The following is an 18,857-nucleotide window of genomic DNA, read 5'->3' on the forward strand; positions in this document are numbered from 1 at the left end:
CACCCCTCCCCCTCTATTTAAACCCCTTTCTCCCACGGCTCACGCCTCCTCATCTTCACCGTCTCCCTCACTGCTTCTCCGCTCTCATCTGATTCCCTGACTTCCTCCGTTGCTATTCTACTCTCCCTTGACATTTCATCTTAACCACCTTACTCCTTTTCTTGCCTTGGCGTTCGTCTTATCTCTCCTCCCTCCTCTCCCCCTCCCTCCCATTGCCGTTTGCCTCCTCTCCCCCCTTTGCTCTTTTCTTCCCATGTCTCTTCCTCTACTCCCTCCTCAGCCCTTCATCCTACCCTCCATCCTCCTTTTCTTTCTTTTCTCCACTCTCTCCTTCTCCTCCCTTACCAAGCTTTTCTTCCTATACATCCTTTTTTGTGTCTTGTGAGCTCCATAAATCTTTTCTGTTTGGATTTTTCATTTCTATGAATGTTGTCACATGGATGGACACCATCGTGGTTGTATTGTTTTTCTTATTGTTGTTGTGTTTGTTTGTCCTGTTTCTTTCATTTCCTCCTTTTTGTTTTCGATCCACCACTTCTCTTCCTCCCCCCGTCTCTCCCTCCCTCCTCTACTTTTTTTTTTGTTTGTTTTTGTTTTTTTTTCTTCATTAACTTGCCCATGCATGCATGCAGCAGCCTGATTACAGAGACCAATCAGAGACAGAGGGGGAAGGTCCAACTGAAGAGAACAGCCAATCAGAGAGCAACGAGGCACAGGTGCAGGAAACCAACCAGCTGGAGCAACAAGAGGAGGACAAAGATGACGCATTGGTTAGTAGCACAAAATGACAATCATTCACATTAAGACATCTAACTGATATTTTGGCATTAACAATGGACAAAATGAATTACATGAATTAACAGTAAGGGTCAGTCATTGTGATGTGATGACAGTTATTGCCCAACTGTTCAGTTCCCCTTATATCTCGACTGCCAATTCGACAGACCTCTCCACATCAGTGGCAGCCATCTTGGTTGTTTATCAAAATGCTTTAGCGGCGTTCCCATTGGGCACCCCTCTTGCTGCGTTCAATTATACCTCGGAACTCCTATCTCTCAGTGGAGTGTCAGTTGCAATTTCCGTCTCGAAAGTCGTAATTCCTGAGTTCCGAGATTATAATGGAACGACAAACCTGACTTTAGAGTTCTGAGCTCCTAATGGAACGCAGGGTCCGTCAGTCACCGTATGAAATTTAGATAAATGCTTGTGATTGGCTTGAACAGTTTCAAGACAAATGGAAATACATTTAGATAAGCTAGTAACATTTAATTTAAATGTTAAAATGTTAGGTTACTGAATACAGTACTGAAACAATCTCTATTATACATACTATGAATCAAATGACTTGTTTTGAAGCGGACACACATCGACAGGCAGCCCGGCAAAGGTCAGTTGGAAACACACAATGTGTAGCTTGAAGTTCGTGGTGTGCCGCAGTGGGAGCAACACAGTGCTGTTCACAAACAGAAACAGTGACTTCATCGTCAGCTGTGGGACGGACAGGGAAGAACAGACCTTTGTTTGGTTGACCTTTCACTGCTGTGTCTCCATGGTAACCAGGGCTGTGTGTGTCTGCATCTGTATCCACAAGTGAGAGGCTAAGTGGGAGACGGAGACTAAAATAGTATGAAAGAGAGAGATGATAAGTTGTTGCTGGATATTATTGATACAGATAGTTCAGACAGTATAATACCTACCGGTACCTCATATACTCAACATCAAGTGGAGAAGTTTGTGACGCAGCCCAAACAATAATGTTTCAGGGTAAACAACCATCCACCTACCCAAACTCACAACCTCTGTGTGACAGTCCCTGAAGGGACACTACATTAGAGCTGCAACAGTGAATTGGTTAATCGATTAGTAATCGACTACTAAATTAATCTCCAACTGTTTTGATTATCGGTTCAAGTAGTTTTTTAATGAAAAAAGAAGTCAAAATTATCTGATTTCAGCTTCTTAAATGTGAATATTTTTCTGGTTTCTTTGTTCCTCTATGACTAAATATCTTTGGTGTGTGGACAAAACATCTTTGCGGTTTGGGAAACACGATCACCATATTATGAAATTGTATGCCCTACACATAACTCACCGCAAAAATCTCTGCCAGATGATAGCCTCTCCCCAGTAACAGTCTTTATTGTAAACACAAAACATAACCAACCAAAAGTAACTTCATTTCTGACACTGCACTGCTTCTGAAACACACCTGGCTAATCACGCCTGGTGAGTCAGGATTTTTTTTTCGAATGCGGGGAGTCACTTCGCTGCAGCTCTGCAGCGCTCTTTGTAAAAACCAAAACTATATAGTTGTGTAACTATAACATTTTAAGGTTTGTTAACATGTGAGCTTTAGAGGTGCTGTTTGGAGTAACTTTTGATAGAGTTAGGCTAGCTTCCAATGTTTGTGCTATGATAAGCTTAACAACAAATGATCTAACTTATTTAAAGCTAAAGAAGGTAGTAAGCAAGCTAGTAAACATAGTCCAATACATAGCATAATATATAATATAAATATGAATATTCCGTTAAATGGGTATGATGGTAAAACCTCTCAAACCCTTATTTTCTTGTATTATTATGTAGAAGATAATATATTCTTATATTGCATTATTAAGGTTTTGTCATTGCAGTGTGTTTATGAACTCTTGTTGCTTATGTGTCATGAGCAGCTGCCATGTTTTTTTCCACGATCATTATGGAGCAGAGGTTAGATCAGTGTGTCTGGCTGACGGTGTCGGCTGTGTGCGGCCGGGCTGGAGGTTGATGGAGGGCAGAGGCTGAGCCCAGTGGAGAGTGAAAGAGGACATTAATGGTGCAGCGGTGGGTCGATGGATCGCTCTCACTCAGCAGCCAAATGAGGCGTGGGAAAGTGCATGCGACGAGGTTTTGTGCGTGTGGACGTACAGTAGCGAGGTGTGATCTAAAGGGTGTTGAAGCACAAACCTGCCCTGTCATTTGCTTCTAGCACTTGACGTTGTTTTCCTTTTTTTAAATTTCCCTTCACCTCTCTCTTCCCTCGCTATTTCTCCACCCGTTACTGCTTCCATCCTTTTTCTCATACAACTCACGTCTCTTTACTACTCTCTATCCTCTGCCTGCGTCCGTCTTCGTTTCCCTCCTAATTACCCATGTTTCCCTATCCACTGCTCTCTCACTCACCTTCATTCTCTCCAACCTCCTTCCTTATCCCTCCTTCCTCTTTTTCTCCTCCAGCCTTACGAGTCTCCTGACCTCCAGACCCGGCTTTCCGAAGCAGAGGAGTCAGCTCAAGAAACTCAGGAGGAGCTGGAGAATGAGAGGCCAACTCAGAAAGAAACTGCTCTAAAGCTCACACAGGTTAGTTTGCACCATCGAGTCGTTGAGATGCACAAACCTATCTGGAATAAACCTCAAAGTCACACTGAAATATCACTTCATATAGAAGTTGACAGAAGAATTCCCAATGAAGTATCAGGTATTTGGCAACGAATGGTTTTAAAGTTTCAGTGACATCAAAAAGAGAAAGAAGGGGCTTCTGGTGGCTGGGAATTTGTGAACATATGTGTAACTGCTCCTAAAACATGTATATTGAAGAGGGCACACACAAACAGTGAACAGGCATTGAGCAAATAAACAGTTTGGGCCTTGAGGCCTCGCTGATTGTTCTGACTCAAGTGTTCCTCTCTCAGCTCCAGGAGGGGCACCAGAAGGCACTGCTCCGTCGGGACTTCCAGCTGCAGAGTTTGGGTCTCCAGGCTCGACTGCAGCAGAAGTTATGGGGCCAGGAGAGGACTCTGCTGGTCCAGGAGTCTCAGCACCTGAAACAGGCCCTGTTACTGCTCAGCCTCAAACTACGCTGCTTCCTCAAACAGTGGCGACTTGGCTGCAAGAAGGACACGGAATGCAAAGACATCTTGGAGGTATGATGAGGGGACGGACAGGACCATGGCTGTATGAAACTTATGTTTTGGGGGGTGGGAATATCCCTCAAGTGTGTTGCATACTGGATAATATTGGATAACACTGCATTATTTTGGCAGAGGTGAGTGGTTGACAGGCGACCCTGCTCTTTGATTGGTTCTTTAGATGAACAGCCTGAAGGATCTCTACCTGCTGTTAGAGGAGGAGAACCTGACAAGCCCCGCCCACCAGTCTGACAAGAGGTCTGGTGCCGACGAACAGCCGCTATGCCCAACGATCAAGGTAGGCAGAGTGACACACACGCACAATCCCAGACACACACGCACATACAGGGACACAAAAACTCAAATGCGTGTTTGTTTACCTGTAGTCGAGTGCTGTGAGCAGTACTTTGGCAGACCTGAGGGTGTCGCTGCAGGATCTGAGTGGTGAGCTGCGACAGGAGAGACAAGGCTCCCAGGAACTCACCCAGCAGTTCGCAAAGGCCAAGGCATCATGGGAAGTGGAGAGGACCGAACTTCAGAGCCTCATCACGCAGGTAGGGAGGAGGAGGTGCTGCTGTGAAGTGATTTCCACTTGGCTGTCATTTTTCCAAACATGAACTTGAACAAACAGTGTTTGTGGTTCACATTACAAAACGCAGCAGGAGAATGTCCGAGTCAGAAGTGTGCAGAGCCGCAGGATCATTTACGGGACATTCTGTGGCGTCTGGGTAGAGTAGCAGGAGGCAGGGCATGATGATAATTCTGCTGCAGAGAGCAGAGTTTTAGTTTACACTCATCAACATGCCCACTGGCTCGCTGTTACACTTCTGAAGATTTTCCCACTGTATTCTTTACTGAAATTTAACTAGCGTACTGGCAAAAAAAGTTTCTGAAAATGTCCGAAGCAACATTTGCGGACGTTTGCTTTCTCACATCTAGCCCCTCCGGAAGATTTCAGGAAAATGTCAGTCTTTTCAATCACATGATTGTTTTTCATTGGGTGGGGTTGCTCAACCCACGCTCAACGTGTACAATAAGTGCTAAATGATATTTAACTTAACAACCGTTATTAGTACAAATTAATTCTCAGTAAGTACAGTAGTATAAGTAGTACAAGTAAAATACAAATAAAAGCAGCTTCAACCAGAAATACATAAATAAATCTGAAACAAGTAGGTTAAAAAAACTTATTTTGTTAACACTATTTCAATAAGTGTCCCAAACAAAGTAACTTTTCAGAAGCAGCCAGACTCTTGTGTCTTTGAAAAGAGGTAAATGCAGACTAAGATTCAATGAATGGTAATGGCCGCCGCTGGAAAGTAATTGATTCTCCAGTCCAAGTCTAGACAGATCCTGAACTTCTCCCCTGCTGAGGTGTATGCACCGACACTGCCAGTGAAGCACAAGCTTCTTCCCGCTTTAGTTTTTTTTCCCTCCTCGCTTTCTCCCAGCTCCTGATGTCTTTTGGTCACCATCTCTCTTGGCCTGTACAAAACACGCTTGAACAGCGTGTTTCTGACGTAGTTGATGGATGATTGTTCAGTGGCATGCGCTGTCAGATGACAGGTCGGTTTTCTGTCTTCGAATAGACACACATTCGCAATTCAGCCACATGTGTGAACACGAGGCCCAACACACAGAGCATGTTCTTCATGTTGGACATAAGAAATCCAGTGGTGTTGTTCTTGCATGTGGACATTCATGGTTCACTTTGTGGGCGACAGACGGATGAAAAGAGAAAGCTGCTCTGAAGTGGCCAGCATTCAATTCGACAAGTGGTTTTTTTTTAATGATGACATCCTAGGGGGTCGATTTTGGACTTTTCAATCTGTCAAGTGGTTTATTCGCGCATCCAAGCATTTCATTCTCTGTCTGTCTTCCTCGTAGGTGGTGATTAATGCCTTTAAAGCTCTCTTCTCCTCTCCTCCCTCATTCTCTCTCCGTCTCTCTCATAGCAACGGCAGAGTGCTAATTAACGGCCTCTGAGATAGAACACAGCCCATGTGTTACTGCCTGGTAATTGAGATATGAAAGAAAGAGAGAGAGAAAAGAGGGGGGAGACAGAGAGGCCTGGTGAAATTGGGGAATTCAAAATGATTATTCATGTGTACTTCATATACCTCATGTATATTGCTCCCCTTTCTAGTGTCATTTGCCAAATGTCTATAAAAATCTATAAATGCATTAGATCTAGATATCCCCTTGCGGTAAAGTCTAAAATCTCTTTTCCTGACAGACTGTGCACTCAAGAGCGTATGGAAGGATAAACAAAGTAAAAGGACTAAACTTTGTCCTCAAGCAGCATTGACACAATAATGAGGGTTTTGGGGGGTGTTAGTGTGGTAGCACATGTTCCTTTGACTTGGATTTACTTAATTTAATCTTAAAAAATATCATTCTGATCCAACATCCTGTTTTGTATTTAAACTTGTAAACACATATTGCATTTATTAGGTCATTCATCGGGCCTTAAAGCTTCACCCCAACTCTTTCCAAATTTAACTTTTAACCTCAAAGAATAATTCAGGCCAAATGATCAAAAACAGTTCAACTACAATAAATTGAATAACAACAATGCATCAATAATACCAAAATATAGACCACAGTCCAATGCAGCACCCAACGACCAGGAGCCACATTTGGTCATTGTGCATATAATGCAGTGCATATAATTCAATGACTACTTCATAATTAATAATGTGCACTAATCCAAAAGGAATACACACACACACACACACACACACACAATGACGGAGTCATTAATCATCATGATCAGAGAGATTCTGCCCTCGTGGTGTGCTGCGAGATCATTTGTCTCCTGTTTGGTTTGGCAGTTCCCTCAGCAGCCAATAGGAGATGAGAGCAGCATTACAAAGAGATAAGACCCTCTCCTGTTCCTGAATGTGACTCGGCTGCAGGTTTTTTATGAGATTAAATATACGCACAAACCTTTGTAATCGAAGATCAAAACTTTGGCCGAAACCAATTCATCATGTCGAGCTGTACGTCCCTGCACAAATACCAGATTTACTGTGTGCGTGCGTGCGTGCGTGCGTGCGTGTGTGTGTGTGTTACCCTGGCCTAGATACCACAGCTGGATCCAATCTCTCCGCTGCCAACAATGCATACTGTAAAGTATGCCATCAGGTTGCCTTCGTGGTGTATGTGTGTGTGTGTGTGTGTGTGTGTGTGTGTTTGTGTGTAGACTTCCACTAACCAGCCAACCACATCAGTGTCAAAGTGTCCTGGCGGCGTGCAGCGATGCCTCCAGCTGTTCCGTTGTTGGACAGGTCAACTCAATTTCAAACACTGTCCTACCTGTCAAACAGCTTGACAGGGAATTATCTTTGCCGTTCGGCCCGGTAAACAAACACAGCCAGGGAAGTAGAACAGATATCCAGATCCCGGAGATCATAAAGAGACATTCAGCATAAAGAACAACATCCCCCCCAGCCACACCCCTTAATCAGTCATCTATCGTGACTGTCGGACATGTCACGAACACCTGCTGTTTCTGCAATGACACAGAGCGAGCAGAGCTTCGTTCATCACATCTGTTGAATCTAGAGCACCCGTGAACGGAGGATGAAGATTGAGAGGCAACAGAGACGTCATCGTATCGGTGTAACTCAATATTCTAAAGAGTCCTCATCTGTAATGATAGACTACCACTCCTCTTCGGTTCAGGTCTGATTAATTTAGACTTAAAAGAGTCAAAGAAAGTTAGATATTTATATATTATTTATATATTTATACAATTTCATCAATACCTGATTATCTGATAAGCAGGACCTGCAGTCTCCTGATAGCATCATTCTCATAAAAGTGTAATTATTGTAAGCAACAAAGTAATTGAACTTGCTTAATGGTGAGCAGTGGGTCGTGAACCAGATGTCTCTCATCCACCAATAAACGCCAGTCATCCTGCAGAATCGTCCCCCTCTCGCAACGCCTCAGCGGTAAACCTTGTTAAAACGTGGGGCTCATTAAGCCGCGTTTATCATTAACGAGAAACACTACTCTGTTGCCATAGGAGACGGGCTGAGTGTGCGTTTGTTGCGCTATGATTGGCTGCCGCCGTTCGATTAGTGCCTTATACGGACTTTCAGTGCCACAGAGCTAGACTGAGGCAGGCAGAGAGAGGATTGATGTGTCTCGGGTGTGTGGGGCGTGTGTTTATATTTGTGTGTTTGTGTGTGTGCACGCGTTGTGTGTGTGCTCGTCTGTCAAACTGATGGTCCCGCCAGTGTCGGCTGTGTGAACTATGAGGCTCAGACAGAGGAAAAGTGAAAGCAGAGCTGCTCATAAAAAATTCAAGCAATCCCACCTAGAGGCTCTGTGGCAACATGGCCAGATTTATGGAGGGCGAGAAAAGGGGTGAGAGAGCTCGAAATAGAGTGTGAGGAAAGCTAGAGAGAGAGGGTGACGGAGGAGGAGCAGGAGGAGAGGTAGGGAAGGAAGGATCTTTACAGAAGAAGGACGAGGATAAGAGAAAGATTAAAAAGTGATGTATTTCATAACACACTGAAGCGAAGACAAAAGCAGCGGAGAAATGAGGGGACAATAAAGAGAGAGAGAGAGAGAGAGAGGAGAAGAAAACGATCTTAGTTGAATACCAAATGGTTCAGCCACAACAATAAAATGCTGCTCATTCTTACATACATACAAATCAGTGTTTTACCTCACACTCTGCCTCAACAGGAGTCATTTTATTTTGATACTTGGGTACAGTTTTAAGTTCAAATTTCACTTTATTAAGCGAAAGAGAAAGTCTTCAGTTATACTTTTGCTATGAGTAAAATTTGCAATGCACAGGTTTTATTGGTCTATTTGTATACTGCTGCCAGTTAACATTGCATTTTTCACTCAAAATAAGGATCTGAATAGCACTTCTGCCACTGATTTTGCTTTTAAGAAGATGATTCATTTTTAATTTTTAAAAAGCGGGAAAAAATTGAAGGTGTTGCTTCACAAAGGAGAGAAGCAGTACGGATGATGAGGCCTCTCTGTGCTGTTGAAAAAAGTAGAATAAAATTTTACCTCGTAGCAACCCATAGGGTTGGTTTTATAGCTGTAATTTTGATATTCTCGGGTCAATAAACAGACCGGGCAAAGATCACACTGTGATCAAAATGTTGCAATGTTGAATCTGTGATTTGGCGACAGAGTACAGGAGCTACTGTAATGTAGATGTTTACCGTAACCTCTCTGCCCTCCCTCCCTCTTCCAGTTCGAGGCCAAAGCAGGTAAATCCGCAGCAGCCCTGTCCTCCACCGATACAATGGAGCCTCCGGATCTGAAGGTGGCGCTGAAGCGGGAGCGTGAAGAACACCAGCACCTCCTGGCTGAGTCCTACGGCGCTGTGATGGATCTCACTAAACAGGTACATTCTGTGGATATGTGTTGTTGGCAAATGCAGTGACTTTGTTTATTGCAACCTCAGGAATGTTTGGATAGTTAAAACTATATCAGTCAAACTATTTAATAAATATTTTTGGGGGGATTCAATAAACCAGGTAGTTGGAGAGTCATACATGTTCTGTATGTGTCTAAATTAATATGACACCAAAATAAAGATTTAGTCTAGATTGTGTTTTATTTTTTGTTCAATTTCAAGCTATGAAGAGAGCCTGTCGATTTGACTGTTACAGGAAGAGTTATAGTTGACTCGTGCATCAACTTGGGTTTTTCTTCTAAAAAATAAAATATTGTGGCGTGTATCTGAATCCATCTTTTCTCTTCCTGCTCTGGCGTTGGCCTCATCTTCTTGGCCCTCCCTGCTGTGGACCAATCAGCTTCAGATCGGAGAGAGGAACTGGGGCAGAGAGAAGCTGGAGCTGCTGGAGAGATTCAGCCAGGAGAGAGCTCAGTGGGAGCAGAGAGTGAGAGAGGCCAATGCACAGCAGGGGAAGGTACGACTGTGCGTGCGTGCGTGCGTGTGTGCGTGCGTGCGTGCGTGTCTTTTGGTTGATGGAACCTGAGAGAATGAGGCTGAATGTGTGAGATAAGGAGGTTTATCGTGTCAGCAGATCAGAAGGTTGTTTCCTGGTTAACTTGTCCCTGTAGATTCACTCTCACTGGATGATTTCACGTGTTTCACTGAAATGAAATAGAAAGGTTAAAAGTCTCAAGGTTAAAGAGCAACACAGCTATTACATTATGGCAATCATTTCAGTCAGACCACTGAAACCCGTTTTGCCACAACATAGAGCAGCAGCGGTTTGGACCCATGTGTCCATTGGTCGATGAAAATAGACCGATATGAGCCATTCATGGACATCATCTGTCTTTGTGTTTGCTGGTGTGACATTTTTTTCCCATCTTACATGGAAACCTGTTATACTAGTTTTAAGTTCTAAATATTTGTTCACTGTATTGAATCAGACCCAAACGTTACCGGCACCAGCTGCTGTGGTGGTGTTTTTTGAATCTCAGGGTACTTTTGTTGATGCCCACAGTAACCACACAGACGTTAATTCTGCGATGTGAGGAAGGACAAGCCTCTCTGGCTGTTTCCTCTCCGCGGTTGAGACGTTTAATGTTAAGCTGAGCTCACCGGGAAAACATGGGTCCGTCAGAACTGCTGATTACACACTGCTGCCTTGTCACCGCCGCGCTGCTGCAACATGTCAGGGAGGGATGTAGTGGGATTGCATCAGTGTTTAAAGTGGTCATTACTTCGGGTTGTTTCCATAAACACACACACACACACACACACACACACAGAGAAATGAAGACCCACATACACAGCTGGTGGGTCAGTGGTGCTCCGGTGTCTGTCCTCTGATGTCTGTGCCCGCTTCCTTTTGAGTCTTTTCAGTCTGAGGGCGTCTGTTGTCCCTTTCTTGTTTCTCTTTCCTTTCCCATCATTCCTTTATTTCCCCTTCTCATCCATCTGTTCAGTGTGATCCCATGTCTCACTCCTTCCAATACAGGAAGCGGCTGTGTCCTGCACTGGGAACCAGGAAAGTGAAGCCCGTCGTATTTTACTTGTCTCTGTGCTCTGTCACCCATAAAGCTTGTCTTGTATTTACTCTATGTACAGTATGTAATGTTATACTGTCGGGCCTCCTCTTCTGACATTGGATCATACTGCCCCCCTCAGGCCAGATTGTGCGCTTGCGGTCAGAGTCACTATTCAGGGTTTTTTCCTCTGTCACTCAGTTAAAATGGAAGTTGGGGGGACTGGGACTTACCCAGGGAGAAACCATCCAATTGTAAACTATAGAAGTACACCTGTATGATGAAATGCTATTCAATAAAACATAAAGTCATTATTTAAAGATGCCACATGTACAGTGGGGTCCAAAAGTCTGAGACCCGTTTTTACATTCCCATTCTAGTGAAATGGAAAGTGTGAGTCTCAGACTTTTGGACCCCACTCCATATAAATAACTGTAATGACATCATTAACTATAACTAAAGTTAATGTAGGATTTATGGCAGAACTGTTGCATAATTTTATAATATAAACTAAAAAGATTGTACAGTTGTGCCTAATAAACAGTTTATTCTGTGATGAGGAGAAAAAAATATGGGGTGGGAAAATAAGTCTTAACTGGGATTTTATTGGATAAAAAAATGACAAGTTATTTAATGTTAAATACTGTAATTTGAGTATATTATCCAAGTGATGTTTGTGTTTGTGTGAATTTTTAATAATATGGTTTAGTTATTATAAGATTAGGGAAAACATTTTTTTGATAGCATGTCCTTTTTTAAATACAATGTTTAAAAATGCATAATTCTAAGTTATTGGCTCCAGCCCCCCGGGACCCTTAAAGGATGAAGAGGTATTGATAATGGATATCTATCCATCGTCTACCACTTTATCCATTTAAGGGCCACGGGGGGGCTGGAGCCAATCCCAGCTGACATTGGGCGAGAGCCGGGGTTCACTCTGGACAGGTCGCCAGCCTATCGCAGGGCCACATACAGAGACGGACGACCATTCACTCTCACATTCACACCTACGGTCAATTTAGAGTCTCCAATTAACCTAACCCCATTCTGCATGTCTTTGGACTGTGGGAGGAAGCCGGAGAACCCGGAGAGAACCCACGCATACAGGGAGAATAAGCCCTGGTTGATTTGAACTGGGATTCAAACCCAGAACCTTCTTGCTGTGAGGCGAAAGTGCTAACCACTACACCACCGTGCAGCCCTGATAATGGATAGATGGATGGAAAATTCCAAGTTAAAGTTTCATCATTATTGTCGACTGAATTAAGAACATACATTGAGAGAAGATGGAGAGAAATGTACACTAGCTTGTACGAACAATATTTAGCGATCTGTCTTTAAAAGCATCATCAGGTCCGCCTTCTCTTCAGTTCAGTGAAGTCCAACGGTGTATCTGCAGATGTCCTCCTTCCCTTCTCTCTCACTCTGCCGCATTCTTCTGAGTGTCTGATCACCCCCTCGAGTGTGAAACACACTGACTCAGCATCGCCATCTGTATAAATGTGTGTGTGTGTGTGTGCGAGCGTGTGTGTTTGCCACAGATAAATTAAAAAGTCTCCACTTTGTTATGTCAAAAAAGCTCCAGAGGAAGTGGATTGGAGCGTGTCCACAGTAAATGTCTCCCAGGTTGTGTGAAAATGGTAGAAATGAAGAATGCTTCAGGAGGACTATTTGTGCAGATGAAGCAGGTCGTTTAAATGCTAATAAGCTGTGGTGAAAACTAGATTCAGGGATTTCTCTTTCACTGACAGTCTGGCTCTTCTTCTGTCCCCACAGTTTAAGTCATCAGGTGGTGATTCCTCTGCAGACGCCGTAGTTGCCAATGGAACAGCGTCGCCAAGGTAATGATTAAATAGCATTATCTTAACTGTACTTGGTTTGAAATGGATACTTAATCAGAAGTTAGAAAATGTCCTAAATTAACTGAAGAGTTTAAGAGTCTTTCATCAGCTGGTCATTTGCGAAATATCATCATAACCTAGTTTGAATTTTTCATCTGGAATGCGCAACACAACCGGTCGTCTGATTTTTAAAGAATCATGTCATTGTGATTTTAATGAAAAGGACTAAATCCTCATCGGAGCTGGATGGCCCAGATGTCAACGGGGCAACCAACCGGGAGGAGAAAGTCCAGTTTGAAGTCCCGCCTCTTTTGATTCGCCCAGAGCTTGGTGACCTCACCAGGAAGAATTGGACCTACCTGACCAATGAGGTTAATAACTTAGTTTTATACATTCACTGGCTAAAATGTTAGTTTATAGTACTTTTTAAAAACTTTCTTTGTTGACTTGATACTTTATACTGGATTTATTCCTTTATCATATTAAAGAACATATTACAGTGTGTAATAATTCTGTCCTGTTTTCTTGTGTCCTAGACCCCAGACGTCGGGGACACCTGTAAAACCTGGGATGGTCCCAGCGGCTCCTGCAGCAGCCTTGTGGGATCCGAGCCGGATCTGGAGTTGGTCCAGAGGAGCTACACTGCTCCAGACCGCACAGGCATCCGGATCTACTACAGCCCGCCTGCCGTGCGACGCATCGAGCAGCGGAGAAGGAACCAGGAGTCACAGCAGGCGCAGAACGGGAGCTCCTCCCTGGGACCGTGTGGCTGGGATGCGGGCGTACCTGCGGTGGAAACCCTCGAGGTTCAGCAACAGCAACAACCCTCCTCCTCCTCCTCCTGTTCATCCTCGTACGAGCAGTGGCTGAGCTCACTGTCCAAGCAGCACAGGGAGCTGCTGGAGAGCAGGAGCAGCTGCATCGCCAGTTCGATCCCCAGTGTCGTCAACAGCGGCGTTGGCAGCTCGGCCAACAGTGTGGTTGACGGGATCACATCCTCTTCAGCTTTCCATGGCCTGGAGATTTCAGTCAACTTGAGTGATGACATGAAGGAGATGACCAACTGTGTGCGCCAGGCCATACGCTCTTCATCTCTGGAGAGGAAATCCAAGGAACCAGGAAGTCAGGTGCGACTCTATAGTCTTCAACTATTGGTCTTTGATCATTTTCGTGAACAAAAGAAGGCACAACACTTCTTCTGATGATAATATAGCTGTATTTCAAAAGAAAAACCTTTTTTCTCAAAAGGACAGATAATTATAACAGGTGTGTGATGAAGACCTGAGACCAACATTTTTTTTTTCTTTGCATAATTTGATTTTTAAAAGATAATTTATAATTTATGAATCTTCAATCAAGCACCTTGTCCTCACCACAGACTTTTCAAATCTTTATCTTTGTTATGCAGTTTAAATACATTTAATTTTCATCCCATCAAAAAATTGGTTTATTTTTTAATCCTAAATCGTGAATCTTTTTACTGGAACTAAGGTAACGTGACTCGACGCAGGCTTAAGGATTCACTCAGCCAGTAAAGACTTTGTGCAGTATACGACACACAACTTTCTTCTCTGCAGGTTGAAGTGAAATCATCCAGAATCCTCTGAAGCGCTAACCTCGCTCCGTCGCATCCCTCTGTCCCGCAGGTGGTCGGCGGCATGTCCACCAGGTCCACGCAGACCGCCGCCCAGTACGTCAGCATCGGGCTTCAGACCGACAACCTGCCAGGCAGCAGGGGGACGGGGTTACACTCCAAAGCCTGGTCTCCGCGCCCCTCGTCTACAGCCACCTCCTCGTTGGTGTCGGCCCGAGCCCGACAGATTTCAACATCGCTGGATAAAGTTCATAGCAGGATCGAGAGGCCGTGCTGTTCACCCAAGTATGGATCACCGAAACTACAACGCAGAGTGTCTTCTGGTAATTCTTCTTTCTCCTTCACATTTGTTTTAACCCAACTGACAGTGTTTGGCTGTTTAAATGCTTCGTGATTTGATTTGATTTTTTTAAGAGCGAGATGTTCAAAACTCTTCTGTTGTCAGGCTCCACTTCTAGACTGGAAGTGTCTTCCTCCTCGAGGGACCGCAGCATGTGGAGCCTCCAACAGAGACCCTTTGGTGGAGGTGGAGTTGGAGTCGTAGGTGGAGGTGGAGGCGGAGGCGGAGGTGGAGGCGGAGGCGGACGCTCAGCCTGGGCCCGCTCCACCACCACCAGGGACAGCCCCGTCCTCAGCGGCCTCACCGACGGCCTCTCCAGCCTCTTCAGTGTGGTGGAGCACTCTGGGAGCACAGAGTCGCTCTGGAGGGGTGACGGAGGTGAGATACCGGTCGGACCCGTATTTACAGAGAGCGTTTATTGAAAATAATAAATGAATGAAGGCTGAATTCTTTGGTTTCAGTGTCCTGGTGTTGTTCATGCTGTCTCACCGTTAGCTGCCTTCACTTCCGTGGACTAGACACTAGAATAGAAGTTTATAGCTCATATGTGTTTGTCTGATAAAGACAAGTCATGTTCTGCTGTGCCTGTTAGCTGTATAGCTAATATTAATTTAAACATTTTTGAACTTTTCGATTTCAAATTTGACCATTTCCATTAAATGAATGCCAAAATAGTATTTTCAATGAATTTAATTAATCTGTCAGTTACTTTCTGAATATTTTTACAAGTTAATTATAGTTAACTCATTGAAATGTCAAAACTGACATTTTGTTTTATCCTAACAAAAGTCTGAAACCCGAACATATTAAATTTACGATAATATAAAAACGGATAAGTCGCAAAATGTCAATTTTTTACTAGAACACGGAATCTACCATAAGAATAATAATTCCCCAACTCGCCTTGGTGCTTAGTGCCTCTGTTCTCATTAATTCAGTTTTGAATGTCACAGTGCAAGCAGGCTTTTCTCGGATTCAATTATTTGTCGATCTGTCAACCTCAACCAATTGAAATGATTGTAATGTCCGTCTCTGATCCCTGCTCACCATTAGGATCCAGCCAGGGTGCCAGTCCGGCCCGGCAGCCTCCCGCTGCAGGAAAACCCTCTGCGGTGGCAGTCTGTGGACCCGAGCCCAGCTCTCAGCGGTACGGAGGCCTGGTCCAGGAGTTCTTCAGAAATGTCTGCAGCAGCCGTGGCCCGGCAGGAGTCACCCTGCCCGGGGAGAAAGTGCCGAGGGACTCCCCGGGCAGCCTCAGAGGTGTGGCTGTCTTGGGGGGTTTCAGCGACGTGGACGAGCCCAAGCCGGAGTTGTTGTCGGCTGGGGCTGGTGGGCTCGCAGCGCTGGCCGGGATGAGTGCATGCACCGACAGTGTGACCAGGATTGTTAATAAGCGGTTCATGAGACAGACGGCTGGGGAAGAGATGGTCAACATCATGGGAGGAGGGAAGGAAGCAACCAGCATCGCCGGGGCTGCAGGAACAGGTCCAGAGGTAAGATCTCTGGAGATGCCTTTTACTTTTTCAACTTTAAAATGACCACATACCAGTGGTTTTACTTTTTACTTTACAATTGAAAATCATTGTTCTGGTTTTTTGAAAAATGCTTTGTAAACTCTTGAATCAGCGTTAAGTACGTAATCCATCACTGTGACACACGGTGCAGATCAGTTTAGATAGTCAGCACTGCATTACCTGTTAGAATAAAGCTATTACAGATAAATGCGTTTAAGTGTAGTGTTAACTATGATGGATTAAAACTGCTGAAGCTGTGGACAGGGCTGAAGACTAGTTGACACCTACAAAGACTGGACAAACCACACACATTGAATGTTTCCACTAGAATTTAACCAGTTAACACAGAGACAACACACTCTAACGGTCAGACTGTGTTTACTGTCGGGTTACTGGCGAATTAAAATCCTGCATGGTCCCACACCAAACACACCTACCACACACAGCTGGTGTGTATATGTCTCTGCCGTTCAAACATTCATAAATCATTCATATCTGCATGTTCAGGTAAATAAGACCCCTTGTTTAACAACACCCTCTCTTACCCAGGATACACCCTGCGACTGCGCTGCCCAGTCGTCCTGCTCTGCCCGGCCATCAAGAGCAGCAGGACGCCATTCGCTCGGGCAGTGCAAGCACCGGCCACAAGAGTCTACTGCTGCAGCCGAGGACAAGAGGGACGCCTGCAGCGAGTGACCACACGTCTACTGCCACACGCAAAGACACTTGTACACGCACACACACAAAGTGATACTGATTCTTAACAAACACTGAACACCACTGCCATGACAACAAAGCCTGCTCTCACGGCAACACATGTACATGCACACCCGCAACCTGCCACACACGGGCGCACACTGCCAGACACAACACACACTGCTAGCACACTGCACAGACTGCCTCACAACACTGCCACCCACACACACACACACTTTAACACGCACACACAAAACCAAGGCAACATTACAATTATTTTGCATCGATCATTCTAATGGACAGGGAGGGCGAGGACTGAAACTCCAACCCAGCAACAGTTCAGACCAACACATAACTACCAGCAGGACAGAAAACACACACACACACACACATAATATTACACACTTTATAAAACATAAGTAACCCTGTCACCTGAAAGGACACTAACAAGTTAATCAATGATGTCAGGACCGGACCTACCAACTCCACCACCCATATAAAACAGTAGAGGAGACATTTGTCACTTCTTAAAAAAAAAATATATATATATATATATTCTGTCTTCTTGGTTACTCTGTAACCTCAGCGGATTTCTCTCTTGACCTGGTCATATACACACCTGCTCTGCTGGGAAATGCAGTGGCACCACTATGATTGACCAGCAGAAAAAAATGTTGACTCAACCTTATGAAACAACTGATTCAGTCGCAGACTAGCATCCCACGTCTCTCGTCTCCTCGCAAAAGCCACGAAGACGAGCAACAGAACCGCTGGACTTCCCAGCATTGACCGGACTTGGACCCCCATCGATGGATGTTTCGGACGTGTCAGCTTTACAAATGAGACCAGGAGGCTGATCTCAGACTGGACCTTCTACTATTGTCGTTTGGTGGCAAACTTTGACGACAAAGCTCTCGTCCAGATGTAACACTCCACTTTGTTCCCAGAACAACAAGTACAGGGACACGTCTTCAACCTTGTAGATGTAGTAAAAACCTAATTCAAAGGTTTTACCCTCCTGAGTCTGTATGTTCAGCAGGTGGTAAAGTGCCTGTCTGTTTTGAGATATTTCTTCGCTGATGTCAAGGTCCATCCACAAACCAGGCTGATGATGAAGACACGTGGTGTAAAGACCTGCGACACTGATTGGGGACTAATTTTCCTCCATTGCAAAAGTGAACCTCAAAGCCCATCTGCAGGTTTTTACCACTTCTTTAACTCATTTTTCTTTTGGGGTCATGCTACAGAAACCCACACCAACACGTCAAATGTATTCCAGTTATTTCTATTCTGTAGGAAAGTACAGAAAATCATTTATTTAAACTTTTACACATTGCATCGTGACTTTTTGATGATATTGACCTGATCCCCATCAGCTTTGTCACTGAATCCCTCCCATCTCTTTACTTCATAGGATCAAATATGAAATATGGCAAACAAACACTGACACTCGCTGTGTCCAAACCAGAAAGGAGATATTAGTCAATGCATTTCTTTTATCAGAGAAAACATTCAGACTTTTTCCCAGATGCGTGAATGATTTATATGTATGTGCGTTTGGCCGCTCAATTCTCATCTTTCTGGCCTACCAGTATTTCATTCAAAGGTCTGGTAAATACATGTTTTTTACTTTATCCTTTCTCTCCTCTCTCATGTATAAATGAGTACATGTACAAATTGTTTTTGTTTTTTTACACCGAGGGCGTAGCTACTGTAGTGCTCTAACAAAAATCTTGGTAAACAAGCAGTTAAGAGCTGTAACTGTCCCACTGCAGTCACCTGAAGCACTGAAGGTTTTTACTCACTATAAGAATTGATTTCATTAAATGACCTTTAGTCAAACAAAGTTCTTTAACTGAATTGTTTAACATCCAGTGGGATGTCTACACACTTGTTATTTTTAGTCAATTGAAAACAAAACAAAAAATTATTTAAAACTCAGAAAAGCATTTGGAAGGATTTTTCTTTCTCCTGTCCGTTTGCCATGTCATTCTCTTTCTAATCGATGTTCAAAGTGCCTGT

The 18,857-nt window shown here is 44.1% G+C and overlaps 1 protein-coding gene across 2 annotated transcripts in view; it reads left to right on the forward strand.

Moving 5' to 3' along the window:
* The window catches only part of soga1 (suppressor of glucose, autophagy associated 1), an 80,587-nt gene extending 63,126 nt beyond the window's left edge, over positions 1–17,461 (forward strand). The window contains exons 11-24 of one of the 2 annotated variants that reach the window (XM_035644548.2): positions 633–770; positions 3,217–3,339; positions 3,672–3,902; positions 4,069–4,185; positions 4,274–4,441; positions 9,118–9,270; positions 9,683–9,799; positions 12,627–12,691; positions 12,915–13,062; positions 13,228–13,818; positions 14,338–14,608; positions 14,731–15,003; positions 15,679–16,118; positions 16,689–17,461. In XM_035644548.2, coding sequence (XP_035500441.2) covers positions 633–770; positions 3,217–3,339; positions 3,672–3,902; positions 4,069–4,185; positions 4,274–4,441; positions 9,118–9,270; positions 9,683–9,799; positions 12,627–12,691; positions 12,915–13,062; positions 13,228–13,818; positions 14,338–14,608; positions 14,731–15,003; positions 15,679–16,118; positions 16,689–16,835 — 2,982 coding nt within the window. In that variant the 3' untranslated portion in view covers positions 16,836–17,461. The remainder of the gene's footprint in view (positions 1–632; positions 771–3,216; positions 3,340–3,671; positions 3,903–4,068; positions 4,186–4,273; positions 4,442–9,117; positions 9,271–9,682; positions 9,800–12,626; positions 12,692–12,914; positions 13,063–13,227; positions 13,819–14,337; positions 14,609–14,730; positions 15,004–15,678; positions 16,119–16,688) is intronic. The other variant, XM_047330912.1, reaches the window with a different exon arrangement.
* Positions 17,462–18,857: the final 1,396 nt, after the last annotated feature.

The sequence above is a fragment of the Scophthalmus maximus genome, chromosome 3 (genome assembly GCF_022379125.1).
Source record: "Scophthalmus maximus strain ysfricsl-2021 chromosome 3, ASM2237912v1, whole genome shotgun sequence".
NCBI lineage: Eukaryota > Metazoa > Chordata > Actinopteri > Pleuronectiformes > Scophthalmidae > Scophthalmus > Scophthalmus maximus.